Source organism: Artemia sp. Qi Xiang Cuo, chromosome 7 (genome assembly GCF_049724085.1).
Source record: "Artemia sp. Qi Xiang Cuo chromosome 7, ASM4972408v1, whole genome shotgun sequence".
Lineage (NCBI taxonomy): Eukaryota > Metazoa > Arthropoda > Branchiopoda > Anostraca > Artemiidae > Artemia > Artemia sp. Qi Xiang Cuo.
The window spans coordinates 69465639-69486154 of NC_142800.1; the positions used below are offsets into that span (position 1 = coordinate 69465639).

The 20516-nt window shown below is 35.5% G+C and overlaps 1 protein-coding gene across 1 annotated transcript in view; it reads left to right on the plus strand.

The window, feature by feature from the left end:
• The window catches only part of amon (prohormone processing protease amontillado), a 336087-nt gene that overhangs the window by 277971 nt on the left and 37600 nt on the right, over nucleotides 1–20516 (plus strand). The window contains exons 10-11 of the mRNA XM_089092529.1: nucleotides 4251–4484; nucleotides 5983–6147. Coding sequence (XP_088948655.1) covers nucleotides 4251–4484; nucleotides 5983–6147 — 399 coding nt within the window. The remainder of the gene's footprint in view (nucleotides 1–4250; nucleotides 4485–5982; nucleotides 6148–20516) is intronic.

The window sequence follows — 20516 nt, forward strand, 5'->3', positions numbered from 1 at the left end:
TAAACGTAATCTGAATATCCCTTTCTTTTTCTCTCTTAATTTTTTGAAGGAGCTATACTATTTCATAACATATCTTGATTAGATAGATTGAAAACATAAATTTAACATGGATTGAATCATATATAAATACAATTAAATCACAGCCAAACGCATTAGGAATCACATTGCATTATGATTAACATTATGTGAAATCTCGGTTTACTCTCTCTTTTCATTTTATATTTATTGACATTATAAGAAAGCATTGGCTATACACAACTTTCGACCAAAACAAGAAAATAACGAAAAATGTGTAAGTAAAAAATGTGGATGAAAATGAGAAAGTAAGAAAACCAAGAAAACGAGAAGGATTTTCAGCCACTAGAAAAAATAACAAGCGAAAAGACAAAGACGGGTATTTCGGTAAGGACCTCTGCCAAAACATGAAATTTTTATGAAACTATATTTTATTCTTCACGTCAGGATTGGAACGAGAAAGATAAAAAAAAATACTCAACGAAAAACGTGTTTTTGAGTGTTATTTTGTCCCTAACCATTAAAAACACCACTAAGATAATTTTCACAGCCAATTTTTTTTCTTGGAAAGAATAAAGTTTATGGTGTCGGATATCTACTAGACAATATAACTGAAAACCAACTATAAGGTACTAAACAAAAGAACTTCAACTTGTAGTTACATATAATTTTAAGAAAAGTAAAAAATCAGCTGTCCTTGTAGTCATCCAATTGGCGTGAAGTATTCATTTTTACACTGTTCCCTTGGAGGCTAAGGTTTTCCTCCAATAATGAATTATAGAATAGATCAACGTCAAGAATCTATATGTATTGTCTCGAGACTCTGATACTTTCTGTCTTGGGAATTCCTTACTGTGATACATAGAAAAGAGAAGTACTCACGTAGTAAGGGGTCATGACCTTTTCACAAGGAAAATTCAAGTTTTATAGATCATTCTTGCGTAGTTTTAAGGGTGACTAAAAGACTAGGATACTGAGTAGTGCGTTTCAGATGACAAGGAATTAGTTACCAAACAAGAGATATCACTCATCCTCACCGTAAATGAAGGAAAAGATTATATTTTGTGTCATTTTTAAATTCATAGAGGCCCCAAAGTTCAGATTACTAAGGATTGATCCAAGTCAGTAGTATACTCAGGATAAGAATAAACCTGAACACAAGAGGAGGGAGTATGTAGGAAATTCTTCAACCTGAGTTGAAATAAATTATCTAGATAATTTTTAGGATTCGGGCTTAAAATGGAATACTCATCAAGGACTTAAAAACACGGTGAAACATCAAATCAAACACATGTATGTATCTAAGCGGTTTTGTCTTGTAGTCCATTCTAAATGTTCGTCGTTTTGATTGCACATCCATCGGAGGGGGGAGGCGGATTGTTTGATTTTGTTCTTGATCCATCTTATTTTATTCATTTTATAATTATTTGTTGAATTTTTTTAATCTTACTCTTTTTTTAACTAGGAAGTTTCCTATTGTTTACGATAATTCATTCTTGTTTTCGTTTAGGTTTGTAGGCGTTTTACACTAAATGGCGTGATAAAAATGCGTCACAACTTGGAAGGCAGTAGGAAAGTCTGCCCGAGTATATACGAAATTATGATTGTGTCTTTGTTGGGAGACAGGCTCAACTTTGTGATAGGTCCGTTTTACCTGGGCTAGTTTCTATTCAACGAAAATTTGTCGGTGCTGTTTATTTTCAATAGAAATATTTACTTTCTTATTCTTCTTTAACTCATTCTTGTTCAAGGCTGTAGGTATTTCGCATTGAAAGGTGTGATGTGGCATAAATTAAAAGGCAGCTCATCTCCCTGACCTGTAGTTCTATACAAATTTAAATCAGATGATGGTCTATGTCCCTTTTGTGGCCCCCTTTTGCAATATATGCTTCTAGGAATGGATCTCTGAGGTTCCCCATAGCTTTTAACTCACTTAACTCATAAACATAAGTTAAAGAAACCATCGTGCATGAATGCAGAATGCTGAAAACCGGTGCAAAAGGTAATCTCCCGAATTCCGAATTTACTGGAGAAGATTTTTCTCAAATGTGATCTTTTCTTCAAGATTCCATCCTCATTCTTGCCAAAGTATCCAAAATTTCTAGGAATGGATCTCTGAGGTTCCCCATAGCTTTTAACTCACTTAACTCATAAACATAAGTTAAAGAAACCATCGTGCATGAATGCAGAATGCTGAAAACCGGTGCAAAAGGTAATCTCCCGAATTCCGAATTTACTGGAGAAGATTTTTCTCAAATGTGATCTTTTCTTCAAGATTCCATCCTCATTCTTGCCAAAGTATCCAAAATTTCTAGGAATGGATCTCTGAGGTTCCCCATAGCTTTTAACTCACTTAACTCATAAACATAAGTTAAAGAAACCATCGTGCATGAATGCAGAATGCTGAAAACCGGTGCAAAAGGTAATCTCCCGAATTCCGAATTTACTGGAGAAGATTTTTCTCAAATGTGATCTTTTCTTCAAGATTCCATCCTCATTCTTGCCAAAGTATCCAAAATTTCTAGGAATGGATCTCTGAGGTTCCCCATAGCTTTTAACTCACTTAACTCATAAACATAAGTTAAAGAAACCATCGTGCATGAATGCAGAATGCTGAAAACCGGTGCAAAAGGTAATCTCCCGAATTCCGAATTTACTGGAGAAGATTTTTCTCAAATGTGATCTTCTTCTTCTTCAAGATTCCATCCTCACTCTTGCGAAAGTATCCAAAATTTCTTAGGTAAGTTAATTTGTAGGTGGGTTGGATTAAAAGAAAAATACTTTGAGTTAGACCAAAATCAGTTGTTTGGCATCGGGTCGTTACCCTTTAGTGCCTAAAATTAGAGAAGTAGCTTCCTCAGTCTCTTATGAAAATAACTTCTAGCAATACTTCTAGCAACGCTTGCCTTGCCTGGTCGGGTTTATTAATAAACAAAAAATTCAGATAGATCAACACAATTAAAATCTAGAAAAAAATCCATCTTAAAAGTATTTATTACAATCGAAAAAAGACAACAGTCATTTATTCTTTAAATAACACAAAACGTGAATTGACATTGCTGAGCTATCGGTTCCCCTTGTTACATTCTTCATGACCCGTAGTATTCACACCTGAAAAAGAAAATAATAGTCCAAAAAACTTAAGAGCCACAATAATTAAAAGCAGCATTTGAACTCTTCATTTACTCAAGCTGTAGGACCTTTATACTGTCATGATTTGTTGAACCTTGGTTTTGACATTGGGGGGGGGGGGGAGCGTATATTCCTGTTGGGTAAAACAAACTTCTAAATAATGAAGTTAACTTTGCAATGAATTTTTCATACATAAGTAGTAATAGAAGCCTGTTGGCTTCACATCCAAAGTCCATATCAACGGAAAAAAAGGAAAAAAGCAAAATAAAACTGGCTTAAATGTTTTCAGTACTGGCTAATTTTGGCACTCTTTAAGAATGAATAAAACATTATGCGCCAATTTTGAAATAGCACTAATGGGTACAGGTATGTATACAGAAGGCCAGTCTTCAGGTCCTTACTCCCCTCCCATATCTTCAGGTTGAACTTAATTACTAGAAATTCCGTAAAATTCGCCCTATTTGGCAGAAATGGTACTTCTACAGTAATTTTGAATTTTCGAATAATAGAACTAACCAGCTGCTTCACTGATTTTGAGCTCTATACTCAAGTGAAACTTGGTCAATAAACGCTAATGGTGGGTGGAGAATCTCTGTATTTGAAACTAAATACCTCCACCACATAGCTGGGATCGCCCTGTGTTGACTGAGGATCAAACGAAAGCCTCAACAAACTCATCCGCTACTTTCTGTACCATTAAAAGTCAACAGCTACGCTGATTAGGTCACCTTCAATGAATGACAGTCAACAAACTGCCACAAAATCACATTTGAACATCATGTACTTGGCACACACCCCTAAGGCCGACCTCTTAAGAGATGGAATTATAATTTCAAGATCTATAATTTTCCCCAGTTAGTCCTTATTGAGCCGAACTGATTAAAATATCGCCACCATACGCGTCGTATTATCAGAAGTGAAGAGTCCCCAATGCAAACACAAAGGCAGGACGGGATTTAAATCAAGGGGGTCAAGTAAAACGTCACAATTTTAATTTGGTCTGTTAATGGGTGAACTGTCAGTTTTTAGTTGATACTCACTAGTGTGAAAACTATAATGAAATATAAGTATTAAAAGAAATCAAGCTGATTATTTTTTTTCAGTCCACTCCTAACATGGCGTGATGTTCAACATTTAGCAGTCTTGACTTCTAAGAGGAATTCACTTTTCGATGCGAAGAATCGGTTCCATTGGACAATGAACGGAGTTGGGTTGGAATTTAACCATTTATTTGGTTTTGGAGTCCTTGACGCGGGCGCAATGGTAGCCCTGGCGAAACAGTGGAAAACAGTTCCAGCAAGATTCCATTGCCATGCAGCTACAATGAAAACTTCACAGTATGAATTATTTCACAACTTTACTATTAGATAAAGAGCATACAGACTCTCTTGTTCAGATGGCTAGATCGTGGCTCATCAGCTTGAACTGTGAAAACTCATTGGTTAGGGGAAAGTTTACAATTACATCTACCTATATTTTAGTCCTGGAAAGGTGCAAACTAAGAATTTAATTTCCGGCAGGACCGCAATGAAAAAATAGAATGAAATTGCGTTACAAAAAGGTTTTGTGCAACCTTTTCGATTTTTATTTTCAATTTTATCTTTTATTTCAATTTTATTTTCAGTACTTATAAATGGTTAGAAAAGTATTTTCGTTAAATCTCAGGGGGTAAAGTCTCGGACCAAATCTGCTGATGCTTTGTGCTTTGTTTAAAATGTCCAACGTGCAAAATTTTATGGAAAATGTCATTCCTAATTCTGAGTTACCCCGTAACCGTTTTAAAGGGGGTAGGAGCTTCTTGCAGTCCAAAGATATGAAATGAAACATTTTAAATAACTTCTTTCGATTCGAAGGGGGGGAAATTTGTCAAAACAGCAAAAACATGAGAACAGTAGGGAACAATTTCTCGATGTTATTTCCAATAGGTCCTGCATTAATACACACTTTAAAAAAGAGAATAAAAAATCTTATTATTAAGTTGACACTGGGTAGCGAGTAAACAAAATAGTCTGATTATTTATTTTAATAGTGTGGTGAACATTATGAAAATAGTGAACAGTTTTGATTTCATAATATCGAAGTGCGATTTTTCTTGTTTTTGTTTTTTTTTCGCAAATAATATATGAATGATTTAATATCCTCATCCTAGTTTTCATCCTGTTTCAGTTTTCGTGACAATAGACTTTTCCTGGTCATTTTAAACAAGGAATGAATGTCCAAGGTCATTTTGTAAAGTCAACGTTGTTTTTGTGAGCTAATATTCAAAGCTCCTTTCAATAATAATCTGAGGAAGCAAGCAATTTAATTTAAATTAGCCAAGCAAGGCATTGAAAGATCATAATAGCCGATGATGTCGACTATGCCATGTCCCAATAGTTCAAAATTTGAACTTGTTGGTCAAGTTTCAAAATATTCACTTTTTAAGATAATATTTCAGCGATGAAACTTTATTTTTACTGTTTTATTAGCCGAAATTGACTATAAATCATAAACAGTATTAGTTAACTCTTTAATATTAACTATTATGCCCGATAAAAAAAATATCTACAGAGTCTTAATGCTACTTACTGTAAAAAAAAGATAGTGTTTCAAGGATAAGGCGTCGATTAATAGTGTAAGTAATAAAGAATTAATGTTATTAGCCGGTTTATTATTAATTTCACCTCACGTTTGCAAATGTATTAAAAGCCAGTCTTCTTTGTAGAACAAAGGAAGAATTAAAACAAATTTAATTTCTTTCGTCCTTTTCATTTTTCTTTTCTTTTTTAATTCTCTTTTTTGTTTACGTGTTTCACTTCAAGTGAAAGATCTTTATATTTCATCTCCAACTTTTAGCCAAATTCCGTCTAATGGATCTCTAATCCTTCGTCTTGACACTTCATCATGTCAGGGTCAAGACACCGAGGTTGATTATTTGGAACATGTCCAAGCTGTAATCACTGTGGAATCCTCCAGGCGTGGGGACCTGGAAATGCATTTGACTTCTCCTATGAAAACTAGGTAAGATAATTTCCATAACTGTATTTTAACCAGTATTTTAACTGTATTTTAGACAGTATATTAACCAGTCTTTATGTAATTTTCTCTTAATGATTGTTTTATATTGTCATAGACTTATGTAAAAGAAGAGAAGTTACATTTTTTTTAGTAGGGTGTAAGGCCTGTTCAAAGTCATTTCCGCTTGCTTGTTACTTACTGAATACATACAACCTTTTTTTTTTTTCGAGACCGTATTTGCTCTTTTTAGTCGTATTATATTTATTTACTTTTCCTTTACTATTATTGTCATTAATTCTGTAATTATGTGTGTTGTTATTATTGTTACTATTATCATTTATATTAGATGCTTGAAGTTACTGTGCGAAACCAAGAAAATTTATTTATTTGGGTCATGGGGTCTAGAGACAACCGCATGCTGTGTTTGTTTTGTTGAAACTCATGTCGTTCAATTTTACTCCTTTAAAATCTTAATATTAACAGGAAAAGTACTTTGCATATTTTTTCGTCCTCAACGCTCTTCGTCTGCTCTTATACCCCCATTTGCACTATATGACCTTACCTACAGGTAGAGACAAAGTGTATTTCTTAGACCACACTTCCCTTCTAAGTATAAACAGAATGAAAACATAGGAATATCATAGGCAGCGCGATAGCGCTGCCTAAGTAAATAACGATGTTGGCACAATGTATTTTTTTTTCTTTCTCCATACCCGGGCACTTCGTATCAAAGGGCTTGTCGTAGAAACTTCAAAAAGGGCTCATTTGATTGGAAATTGGAGTGGCTAGTACCCTTTTTAATAGTCGAAAGTGATTGGAGGGTAACTAGCCCCCCTAACGCCCATCATTCCCCTAAATACATCCAATCAAAATGGTGCAATAGCTATTTTGTTCAGCGGAGTGGAGTTCCTCAAAACCATAGCGATTAGAGAAGGACTTTTCCTCACAACCCTCAGAGTAAGGGATTTAAGTAATAACCCGAAGACCCATCAAAACAATATTGGCTCAATGTATTATTTATTAATTTTTTTTTTCCTTTAGAGTAGGGCACTTCGTATCGAAGAAATTGTCGTAGAAACTTCGAAAAGGGCTCATTCAATTGGAAATTGGAGTGGTTTGTGCCCTTTTTAATAGTCGAAAGTAACTGGAAGGTAACTAACACCCCTTCCACGCCCACCATTTCCCGAAACACATCCAATCAAAATTTTGAGATAGCCATTTTGTTCAGTGTAGTTAATTTCCAAATAGAAATTATGTTTTTGAGGAAGACACTCCCCCACAGCTTTCAGGGCAAGGGTTGTAAGTTATGCCCTGGGTACATATTAGGTTTTTATAAGGTTTTTATAGAAGGTGTTGTCGTAGAAACTTCAAAAAAAGCTCGTTCGATCGGAAATTCAAAGGGCTAGTGCTCTTTTTAATAGTTGAAAGTGATTGAAGGGCACCTAGCCCCTCCCCACGCCCATCATTCCCCCATACACTTCCCATAAAAATTTTGAAATAACCATTTTGCTCAGCGTAGCTGATTTCCAGATAGAAAATATGTTTTTGAGGAGGACACTCCCCCACAACCCTCGGGGCAAGGCTTGTAAGTTATGCCCTGGGGGAATATAAGGTTTTTATAGAAGGCTTTGACGTAGAAACTTCAAAAAAAGCTCATTCGATTAAAAATTCAAATGGCTAGGGCCCTTTTTAATAGTCGAAAGTGATTGGATGGCAACAAGCCCCCCCCCCCCCCGCGTCCATGATTCCCCCAAACACATCCGATCAAAATTTTGAGATAGCCATTTTGTTCAGCGTAGTTGAATTCCTGATAGAAAATATTTTTTTGAGGAGGACACTCCCCCAAAACCCTCGGGGCAAGGGTTGTAAGTTATGCCCCGGAGGCATATAAGGTTTTTATAGAACGCGTTGTCGTAGATACTTCAAAAAAGGGCTCACTCGATTGGAAATTGGAATGGCTAGTGCCCTTTTTAATAGTAGAAAGTGATTCGAAGGCAACTAACATCCCTTCCACGCCCACCAGTTCCCCAAACACATCAAATAAAAATTTCGAGATAGCCAATTTGTCCCACTACGTACAAAGTTCAGGAAATTATACCTTTGAGCAGAGCACTCACCCCAAAGTCTTCAGGGCAAGGGTTATAAGTTATGCCCTGGGGGCATATAAGGTTTTTATTGAAATCTTTGTCCTAGAAACGTAAAAAGGGCTCATTCGATTTGAAATTCAAAGGGCTAGTACCCTTTTTAATTGTCGAAAGTGATTTGAGGGCAAATAACCCCCCTCTCACGCCCGCCTTTTCCCCAAACGCATCCAATCAAATTTTTTAGATAGCAATTTTATTCAACGTAGCTGAAAGTTTTGGAAATTAGGTCTTTAAGGATGAAAACCCCTCCGCCCACAGCCCTCAGGTCAAGGGTTGTAAGTTATGCAATGGGGGCATATAAAGTTTTTTTAAAAGCGTTGTCGTAGAAACTTCAAAAAGGCTCGTTCAATTGGAAATTGAAAGGGCTAGTGCCTTTTTAAATAGTTGAAAGTGATTGGATAGCGACTAACGTCCCTCTCACACCCGCCATTTTCCCAAACACATCCAATCAAAATTGGGAGATCTCCATTTTTTTCAACGTAGTTAAAAGTTCTTTAAATTAGGTCTTTTAGGATTATAACCCCCTCGGAGCCCTCAGTGAAAGGGTTGTAAGTTATTCCCTGGGAGCATATAAAGCTTTTATTGAAAGTGTTGTCGTAGAAACTTCGAAAGGGCTTATTCAATTGGAAATTGAAAGGACTAGTGCCTTTGTAATAGTTGAAAATGATTGGATAGTGACTAACGCTCCTCTCACGCCCACCATTTCCCAAAAAACATCCAATCAAAATTTTGAGATATCCTTTTTGTTCAACATAGTTGAACGTTCTGTAAATTATGTCTTTTAGGATGATAACCCCCTCAGAGCCCTCAGTGCAGGTTTGTAAGTTATGCCCTGCGGGCATATAAGGTTTATATAGAAAGTTGTTGTATAAATTATAGGCAGTGCGATCGCACTGCCTAAGTAAAGAACGAGGACACTCGAGAACGAGACAAGAAATGGGGACTAAGTAAATAGGGGGACACTCCCCCACAACCCTCAGGGCAAGGGTTTTAAGTTATGCCCTGGAGGCATATAGGAACGATGTTAGCACAATGTATTATTTATCAATTTTTTCCTTTAGAGCAGGACACTTCGTATCGAAGAAGTTTCGCAGAAACTTCTAAAATGCCTCATTCTATTAGAAATTGGAGTGGCTTGTACCGTTTTTAATAGTCAAAAGTCATTGGGAGGCAACTAAAAGCCCGTCCACAACCACCATTTCTCCAAACACACCAAATCAAAATTTTCAGATAGCCATTTTGTCCACTTAGTTGATTTACAGATAGAAATTATGTTTTTGAGGAGGACAGTCCCCCACAGCCCTTAGGGCAAGGGTTTCAAGTTATGCCCTTGGGGCATATTAGGTTATTTATAGAAGGCATTGTCGTAGAAACTTCAAAAAAGGCTCGTTTGATTGAAAATTCAAAGGGTTAGTGCCCTTTTTAGTAGTCGGAAGGGATTAGAGGGCAACTAACCCGCCTCTCACACCCACCTTTACCCCAAACACATCTAATCAAAACTTTGAGATAACCATTTTATTTAACGTAGTCTTAAGTTCTGGAAATTAGGTCTTTGAAGATGACCAACCCCCTCCCCCACACGACCCTCAGGGCAGGGGTTCTAAGTTATGCCCAAGGGGCATATAAGGCTTTTATATAACGCGTTGTCGTAAAAACTTCAAAAAGGGCTCATTCGATTGGAAAGTGAAATGTCTAGTGCCCTTTTTAATAGTCGAAAGTGATTGGAAAGCAACTAACACCCCTTCCACGCCCACCATTTCCCCAAATACATCCAATAAAGATTTTGAGATATCCATTTTGTTCCACGCAGTTTAAAGATCAGGAAATTATACCTTTGAGCAGGACACTCCCCCCACAGTCTTCAGGGCAAGGGTTATAAGTTATGCCCCGGGGGCATGTAAGGTTTTTATTGAAATCCTCGTCGTAGAAACTTGAAAAAGGGCTCATTCGATTGAAAATTGAAAGGATTAGTGCTCTTATTGAAAGTAAAAAGTTATTGGAGGGCAACTAACCCTCTCTCACGCCCATCTTTTCCCCAAACACATCCAATCAATCTTTTAGATAGCTATTTTATTCAACTTAGTTGAAAGTTTTGGGAATTAGGTATTTAAGGATGACAAACTCTCCCCCCCCCCCCACAGCCCTCAGGGCAAGGCTTGTAAGTTATGCCCTGGGGGCATATAAGGTTTTTATTGAAAGCGTTGACATAGAAACTTCAAAAGGGCTCATTCAATTGGAAATTGAAAAGGCTAGTGCCTTTTTTAATAGATGAAGGTGTTTAAAGAGCAACTAACGCCCCTCTCACGCCCACCATTTTCCCAAACACATCTAATCACACTTTAGAGATATCCATTTTGTTCAACGTAGTTGAAAGTTCTTGAAGTTAGGTCTTTTAGGATGATAACCCCCTCAGAGCCCTCATTGCAAGGGTCGTAAGTTATGCCTTGGGGGCTTATAAAGTTTATATAGAAAAATGTTATATAGATTTCAAAAAGGGCTAATTTGATTGAAATTGAAATTGCCCTTTTTAATAGTCGAAAGTGAGTGGAGAGTAATTAAACCCCCTCTTACGCCCACCATTTCCCCAAAAACATTCGATCAAAGTTAGAGATAGCCATTTTGTTCAACGTAGTTGAACAAAACCCCCCATGATGACAAACCCCCCAGAGCCCCAAGGGCAAAGGTTGTAAGTTCTGCCACGGGGGCATATAAGGTTTTTATAGATAGAGTTGTCGTAAAACTTCAAAAGGGGCTCATTTAATTGGAAATTGAGAGGGCTAGTGCCCTTTGTAATAGTCGACAGTGATTGGAGGGTAACTAACCTCCCCTCCCATGCCAACCATTCCTCCAAACACATCCAATCAAAATTTTCAGATAGCCATTTTGTTCAACGTAGTAGAAAGTTCTGGAAATTAGGTTTTTGAGAATGACACCCCCCCCCCCCAGCACTCAGGGCAAGAGTTGTAAGTTATGCCCTGGGGGCATATAAGATTTTGATTGAAAGCTTAGAAACTTCAAAAGGGCTCATTTGATTGGAAATTGAAAGGGATATGGCCATTTTTTATAGTTGAAAGTGATTGGAGAGCGACTACCACCCCTCTCACGCCCACTATTTCCCAAACACATGCAATTAAAATTTTGAGATAGCCATTTTGTTTAACGTAGTTGAAAGTTCTGGAAATTCGGTCTTAGAGGATGGCAACCACCCTAACAGGCCTTAGGGTAAGGGTTGTAATTTATGCCCTGGGGGCATATAAGGTGTTTATAGAAAGCGTTGTCGTTTCCAAAAGGGCTCATTCGATTGGAAATCGAAAGACCTAGTGCCCTTTTTAATAGTCAAAAGTGATTGGAAGGCTTGGCATTTTTATAGTAAAGATTGATGTGGGTATAATAAATAATTTTTTATTGTTGTTGTTGTTTAGTCCAGGGCAATTCGTATCGAATGAGTTATCGTGGTATCTTCGAAAAGGGCTCATTCGATTGAAAATAGAAAGGGCTGATGCACTTTTTAATAGTTGAAAGTGATTGAAGGTTAACCAATCTCCATTACACTCCCACCCTCCCATTTGCCCATTATGTTTAAAAACTAAACGTTGCCTTAAGATTAAATCAAAATGCACTGTGATAATGCTAATTCCCAATAAGGCATCTCAGCAGTATCCCAAGAACGACTGAGGGTATTATGCTCAAACTTTTGGAGCTGCTTCTACTCTAAAAATTCTAACCGTCTCAAAATAGCGGAAGTTTATCCAAGCTATCAAAGAAAGGAAACAGATTTTTTTGCGAATGGTATCAAGTTTTCCATTTCAGGTCAACTAGAGGAGGTATAAAACTAAATTAAACAGTACTATTTGTGTCCAGATTTTTAAAAGAGTGTATGTTTTACAAAATTGCTGAAAAATTTTCTCCAGCATACAAATAGCAGGCCAAACTATCAAGTCTTAAAAAGCGAAAAGATTTAAAGTATTATTTTCTTTTTTCGTGAAAAGACTATGTCAATATAAAACAAACAGAAATTAATTTAAAAAAACTTTTTCGACAAAATAAGTATTTCAAAGAAAAGTAAAAAACTCCATTGAACAAAAAATGAGCAAAAATAAAATCAAATAATCTACCAAGCGTGAAACTACCACAAATCAGCATCGATAAATAAATGAAACCCAAAACGAACAGAAATTACAATAAATAACCGAGTCAAACTCAAAACGAATAGAAATTAACATAAGGTGGGCGCAAAACCCCTATGCTTTCCCAAGGCCAGAACAAAATTTGCACTTTACTGAAAAAATACAAATGAATGTGCATTGTCATTTTAATATACATATACTGATATTTAGTAATCAAAATGTTAATATTATTTGATTTATTAAAGTTATAAAAGTAAAAACATTTATATTTTTTTCAGTTTTTTCAAGTTTTTCTTAAGTGGTTGTCTATATTCTTGTCAATGACATGTTCACAAGCAGAGCATTTGTAGATTGTTTCTTCTTCTTTTTTTTTTTAATGAGCTTATTCTGAGTCATTTGATGTAATTGGATCCATCATGCGTATATACCCACATGGAGCAAGGAATAATAAAATTAATAATATTTTTTTTATTTTTTTGCACATTTATTTTGTCTTCAATCCTCCTACACTGCCCTGCCATCCCTCCAGCCAGGACAAAACTATTATTTTAAGAACAATTTATCTCCGTTTATAGTATTTGGCATGACCTAAAAATTTCTCATTTACGATCAAATCAGTAATTTTGGACTTTCTTAAGCTAAACAAAACTGTTTTCCAGTTTCTCTTTGTTTCTATAATGACATATTTGTGGAAACCATAGTATCCATCAGTTGTAAATCACCAGATTCTTAGAAATAATGTTTGCTTTCCAATAGGAGTGTTTCGCATTCAAAACTGTTTCAGCGTAATCGAACTCTTAGGCAAACGTCATTACAATCGAAGTTTGAGTTGAAATATAAAGAAAAGGTTAAGAGACCGTTCCGTGTTCCCTGCTAATAGGATTATTAGACTTACTCCTGTAAATGAAATAAATAACGATTTGTATTCAATCATTTCAAGGTTGTAAAAATCAGGGCTAGGATATCAAACTCATATGGGCTAAGGAAGTAATTTCTTAAACTCAAGTTAATTATGTTTCAGTACGATGAAAAACAATTAGAAACCCTAAAAATGCCTAGTTCTTCAGGGATATTCTGTTTTTCACCGTTATTTAACTTTTAGTAGATGGTGACTTAGCAAACACATCAAACCAGATTATAGTTTACAACAGCTTACATATCGAGTTTACACAGTTTATTGACCATGGTTATATGTTCATGGGCCCAAATAAGGCCGACTCCGAGTCCGTTCCGAGTCCATGACCTTTTTGTTTCTAAATCTGCCAAGTGGCTATGTAATTCCGGCACCGAATAAATTCAAAGATGTCTAATATCGGAGATATAGCTTGCCAATTTAAATACACTAGAAGAATTAATAAAAAGGATGGGTAGTATGACAATGTCTACAGGAATGTAGGGTACCGGTTGAGCCATTACTTTCTAACTAGGAAAACTGAGGCCACTAATGCATGGGGTTGACAACTAAGGACATATATTGCAACAGGTGCCACTTCCAGTCCCCCTCTCCAACAGTCCAATAATTTTAAATTATCGCACTTCTAAAATGGTGTGACCGGTAAATTATCGTAGGTTGGTCTAACCCAAATGTCATCCTGTGCCGAAGGACCGATTCTTTCGAGAAATTAAATAAAAAAAAAAAGTTTTTTTTAACTGAAAGTAAGGAGCGACATTAAAACTTAGAACGAACAGAAATTATTCCGTATATGAAAGGGGCTGTCCCCTCCTCAACGCCTCGCTCTTTACGCTTAAAGTTTTTATTGTTTTAAAAAATAAAGTTGTGTGACAGAGTCAAACTTTAGCGTAAAGAGCTAGGCGTTGAGGAGGAGACAGACCCTTTCATAGAGGGAATAATTTTTGTTCGTTTTAAGTTTTAATGTCGCTCCTTACTTTCAGTTAAAAAAAGCGTGTTTTTTTTTATTTAATCTCTGAACGTTTTTTAATTAATTCAGCTTTGATTTTGGCTTACAGTACATGAATAATTAAAACAAACTTTGCATATTAATTTTACTTTTTTTTGGCTAAATGGCTTTCTCAAAATTTTGTTTAACGTAACTTACGAATTAACTTACATAACAAAATTCTATATTCGTATGTTTTTATTACGTATATTTTGGAGTTTGCCCCAAGTCAATATCTCGCTCTTTATGCAAAAGTTAGAATTTTGTTCGAAACACAAACACCTTAATCACAAACACCAGTTAATTAGAACAGATAGCTCTTTTGAAAGTACTAAAAAAAACTTTAGCGTAAAGGGTGGGGTACTGACTAGGGAGCATACCCCCTTATATACTTAATCATTTCTGTTTTTTAAGTTTTAATGTTGCTCCTTACTTTCAGTTGAAAAAACTTGTTTTTTTTATTTAGTTTTTGATCGTTTTTTAAATAATTCTCGGAAATCCGGCACCCCCTTCGTAAGAATGTCCCTTCCTCCCAAGAAAACATCCTCCATGGAAAGATCCACCCCCTTAACCCCCTCCTCCGCCCCCCACCCACCAGGAAAAAAATCCCTCCTGAAACGCCTGTATACTTCCCATTAACCAATACTATATGGTCTATATATAAACAATGGGCAAAGCTCATAACTTGCAGCCTTTCCCCCGGGAACTGTGGGGGATTAAGTCATCGCCAAAGACATATTTTTTAGATTTTCGACTATGCTGAACAAAATGGATATCTCAAAATTTTGATTGGGTGACTTTGGGAAAAAAGAGCGTGTGAGGGGGGCCAAGTTGCCCTCCAATTTTTTGGTTACTTAAAAAGGGCACTAGAACTCTTAATTTCCGTTCAAATGAGCCCTCTCACGATATTCTAGGACGACTGGATGGATACGATCACCCCTGAAAAATAAAATAAATAAATAAACACGCATCCGTGATCTTTCTTCTGGCACAAAAATACAAAATTCCACATTTTTGCAGATAGCAGCTTCAAATAAATATAATAGGGTTCTCTGATACGCTGAATCTGATTGTGTGATTTTCATTAAAGTTTTATAACTTTCAGGGGTTGTTTCCCCCTTTTTTTAAAAATAATGCAATTTTTCTCAAGGCGCTTTAATTCTTATTAGTATGACTAAAATTGATGAAACTTATATATTAAAAATCAGCATACAAATTTAATTCTTTTTATTTATCTATTGGTATAAAAATTCCGTCTTTTAGAGTTTCGGTTACTATTGAGCCGGGCGTTCCTTAGTTACAGTTCGTTACCACGAACTGTTTGACAAACCTTTATAAGGACCCGAGCTCGATTTAGTTTTGGTTTTTAGTAATTGTAATGGGATATTTGTTTGACCTAACTGACTAGGACTCCGATTAAATAAAAATCAGTAACTTTAAACCAAGTAATATCACAGTAATTAGTTGGAAAACACAGTCGTAATCTTATCAAAAATCAAATAATACTAATTTCTTAAAGTAGCGACTACTGTGAAAATGAAATGTGATTGTCAGAATGGGTTTAGTGGAAACTTATACAAAATATATATATATCTTAAAAAGTTAGGAAAAATCTGGAATTCAGTTTTTAATGAAAAATACCTCCATACGAAGAAATGCAGTTTTGTTTGTATGTTGCGGCATATTTAAAAAAAAAAAAAAAACTCGTAAAAATCACCAAAAACTAAGTTAAAAATGTGTTGCCAAACACTGACGAAAATGTGATACTGTCATTCAGCTTTGAAACAATCAAAAGATAAGTCTTAGAAAGATCTTTGGCATTCAGATAGTCATGAAAATAATCCTAAAAATTACAAAAACCAGAACATTACAAGTCAGTATAGGAATGCAAATGTTACTCTTTCTCAGCAGGAATTGTGCTTCACTTTTTTCCGGTGTTCATTAGCTTGCTTTACTTGCCCATAATAAATAAACATGGATTTGAGAAATTGTTTGGTTGAAATATATTTTTGTTATATCTGGATAACATTATGCAGTGATTCTTTATTTCAAAATTTTAATTGTATAAATGGATTAACGGATCATCCTTCTTTTAATCATCCCATTAAACGTAAAAATTGATCAAGGGGGATAGGGGTAGAAAAAATAATAGGAAAATCATAAAGATTCAAATAACTATTTGATGGATTTGTACCAGCTATTTGAGTCTAATAATATGCCTAGTATAATAAAATGTTTAAATAAGTTATGAAGAAATATTTTAATAAAATTATTTTGGATTGTGAATAATAATACACCATTTAATTCAAAAACTAAACTTATTTATGATACGGTGTGTATTTTAGCTAAAAGTAAATATATTTCAAAACATAAAAGGTCTGATAAGACTGTTAATAAGGATACGAGACTATATTTATATATAAATTTTAGTAGTAAACAAATAGAGGATATAAATTTACCTGGAATTTTAAACCAGCGGGATGTGTCCTAGTAATTTGAATTATAAGAATAATTCGATTATAACATAAGTTCTCAAAAACGTTAGGGCAAATGATTTTTAATTTTAATTTAAAACTAAGAAATTTGACAAAGATAGTAATTGGAAACTTGTTTGTAATTTTGAGCAATTTTTATTATTTGTAAATCTAACTTACGAACCTACTACAACAGGTGATTAGGCAATAATAAAACAGCTTGATCGTCAGAGTATAATAAAAAAAGGGGCTACATTCCGTCTTTCTAATCATCTAAAGCCCTCAAATGTTCTTAGTGGGTTAAATAATGATTTAGATTTATTTACTGGTAAGTGGTGCAAAAAAAGAGAAAATTAATAAAGATAGTTTTCAGAATTGGAAAATTTTAATTAAAACTAGAGATAGAAATAAGATATATAATAATGATATATAATAATATAATTATAGATATATAATAATGCAAATAATCTTAATAATGAGGCAATATTTTGCCTCATTGAGGGTAAGATGCTCGAGAAGCCATATATAACAATATCTTCCCACTTCGTTACTCTTATATGAGATTGCTGTCACAAAGGGGACATTTCCCTACAGGCTCCTTACATAAGGTATCTTAAACAATGGTTCACTAATTTCCAAATTTATGCAATCTAACAAATTTATTTCCACCATATATACTATGACTGCTTTCCTTAAGACAATTATCAGTAATGAGAATTAACTATTGCTATTCGTTGCTTTCCAAAATACGAAATTATAAAAAAAATTGGTTTATTCTTTGTATTATAAATACTGAAGAACTAAAATGTTACTCGCTTTTAGTTATTATGAACAAATAAGAGTTGGAATTTGCAGTTGGCAGTTGTATGAAGGCAATAACATATAATTAATTACAATTTAGGATAATTGGCTTTTGGAACGCACCCTGTGCTTCTACAGCTCTTGAAAGGCACGGATGCTTTTCAAAAATGAATAAATCCTAAATAGTGTATTCCCATTTAGATCACATTCCTAGTAAATCGTTGACTGGCGGGGATTTATGAGCTCTAGCCCTTCTGTATTTTAAAGATAACCGAATATGGCTTTTTAAATGAAGCAGAATGGAATATTCCTTATTCATCATCCTCAGAAAATTTCCAAAGTGGATAGGAGTAAAATCTCTGCGGAAGAACAATATAAGTCTTTTTCTACCGCTTTTCATCAGAATTTGACAGAAGAAACTATCGTCGAGGGAACTAAATTAGAATTTTTACAGAATCTCCTTAGATCCTTTTTATGAATTTCAGGTTTTCACGTCACCTGAAGTTTCAACATCCATTTGCACGAGACTACAATTTCCATGAAATAATTATTCCAAATGGGTGGGGATGCACTTGTATATAGGTGACTTTTGCACCTTAAGCAAGAATGGGTAGGAGAGCCGAGAAAAAAAAATCCAGCTAGGTGAATTGCCTGGAAAATTTTTGAAATTATGGGGTAGCTTTCATTGTCCTTGAAATGTAGGGGAGGGCATAAAATTAATCAAAAATGTTTTTTTAAGGAGCAAAATGGAAAATGTCTTGTTTATCATTCTTGGAAAGTTGTTAAGTTAATAGAAGTGAGATTTCTACGAAACAACACTTTTAGTCCTTTTCTATCGCTTTTTATCCGAGTTCTATAGAAGAAACTGTTGTCCTGGGAATTAAATAAGAATTCTAACTCTAAATGAATCTCCTTGGAGCAGTTTTATGAATCTCAGGTTTCTCTTCGCCTAAGTGACTAAGTAAATTTACGTTGCTACGCACCTTGGACTTCATTCATTAAGGGATATTTGTAAAACAATCTAAGAGGATATCAAAATAAAGGTAAACTTAACTGGTTTTATTTGTACCGTAAAGCTATTCACCTTTTTATGCTTCATAGCATAAAGGTAAGGCAGTTGAATATAGAATACATAATGAAAGTGATTTAAGGTGGAATACAAAATTAAGCGTTGTCTTTTATTCTGAAATGGAAATGGGGCTCACCTTTTTATTTGTGACATTGTCTTAGCTGGTTTTCTCTCCTATAAGTCAGGGACCCAGCCAACGAAATTCTGACATCACAGGCTTCAACGAGCTAAAGAAGGTTTGAGAAATTTATCAGGGGCAGAATTGGTCGCTGAAAACGAATACAGGCGGGCGCAACGAAAATTATGTGTGCCAAAGGAGATATCACCTAATTTGCATAATCGATGACGTCGTCAGCTATATTTTTGTTTTTCGACCTAGATGAAAAAACAAGTTTTGACAGATGACAGGTTTGAACTTAGAATGTGAAACGGAACCTAGAGAGAAAAGAAAAATTATGAGAACAATCAGAACCAGCTTCCTAACTGCACATTATTAAAACATACCTAAGTGGTGACACCAGAAACCAACTTTCCTGTACTTGCCATAGAGTTATGTTGAAAGGGAGAGGAAAAGAGCAATTGGGGCTGCACAGGCAGGTGACAACACCTTTGCAACTCCATTCCGTCAGTGGCGTCAAAACAAAAGCCACTTGGAATAAATTAAAGGGCACAGATATTGAATCCTAGCCTCGTAACTACTTAAAATTATAAAAAATTAGCTGCAGAAATAGAGCTTTTGATTGAAAAAAAGAGAAAGAAAAAGAATCTACAGAAAATGACCACAAATTACGCATATATTATACTTCTTCGGGCGAATTGGCACTCTTTCCAGAATAAGCACACAAAACATCACAAAATCGAGGAAGGCATTTACAGTTCTTTGTGCATTTTTTGCTACAGTCACAAAAGAGTTGTGAATATCCCGACGGAAGTAAAGAGGCGCTCGAAACAACAGGAACAGCATCTTGTCCAGAAAATTACCATCCATAACCGAAAGGGCTTGGCAGACATGGTCTGGCAATCAATGGGGCATTCCAGATTGCAAGCTGATAGGACGCTTACAATGTTCCACAAACGCCCCATTTATAGGAGGCAACGCTTTCAGTTCCTTCGTACGAGGGTACAAGTTTACTCTTAAATCACTGAGGGAAAACTGATTAGGATCCCTTCCATAAGTGCTGAGTATCAGCTTTCTTGCAACGTCTTGGAAGGACAACATACTGGCCTCCGTGAAGGTTTCATCTCCCAACTTCTGTATTGCATACTTAATCTCCATGTAGAGACCGCTCTTCTTGGCAGACGTTAAGAATGTTCGTTTTTCTGTAGAGAAAAAGTAACTCGTTGTGTCACACCCAAAATGCAGTGAATGAACGCCAGGGAGTTCAAAATTTCTTCTCCGTTCTCTGGAACAAAAGATTAATGGGGACATAATAATTTTGAAACTTCACGAGGAGTTGAGGCATAACATTTTCCACATGAAAAATGTTATGGAGACTAGGGAGGTGGTACACTAGTATCACAACTACATCAGCATCATTAGCACAAGCAGTCACCCTTTCAAAGCTGTTTCTGAAGAAAAAGGCAACGCGCACAGCCATTCTGGTGTCCGTTTCTTCATGTGTGCTGCATAGAAATTTCTCGAAACTGAGCGAATCAAAATCATGACTTAAACATGCAGCTCTCATCCTGTCTCCAAATCCTCTAGAAAGCCATACATGCAAGGTGCCGGCAGTACTTAAGCTGCTTGTACAGTCAAATCCATTTGCTTCTCATGTTTCAAAAAATGCTTTCATCAAATTTGCTTTACTCTTTGTATTTGCAATAATCTATGTCCAGCTTCCAATTTTTGAGCTAGTCGA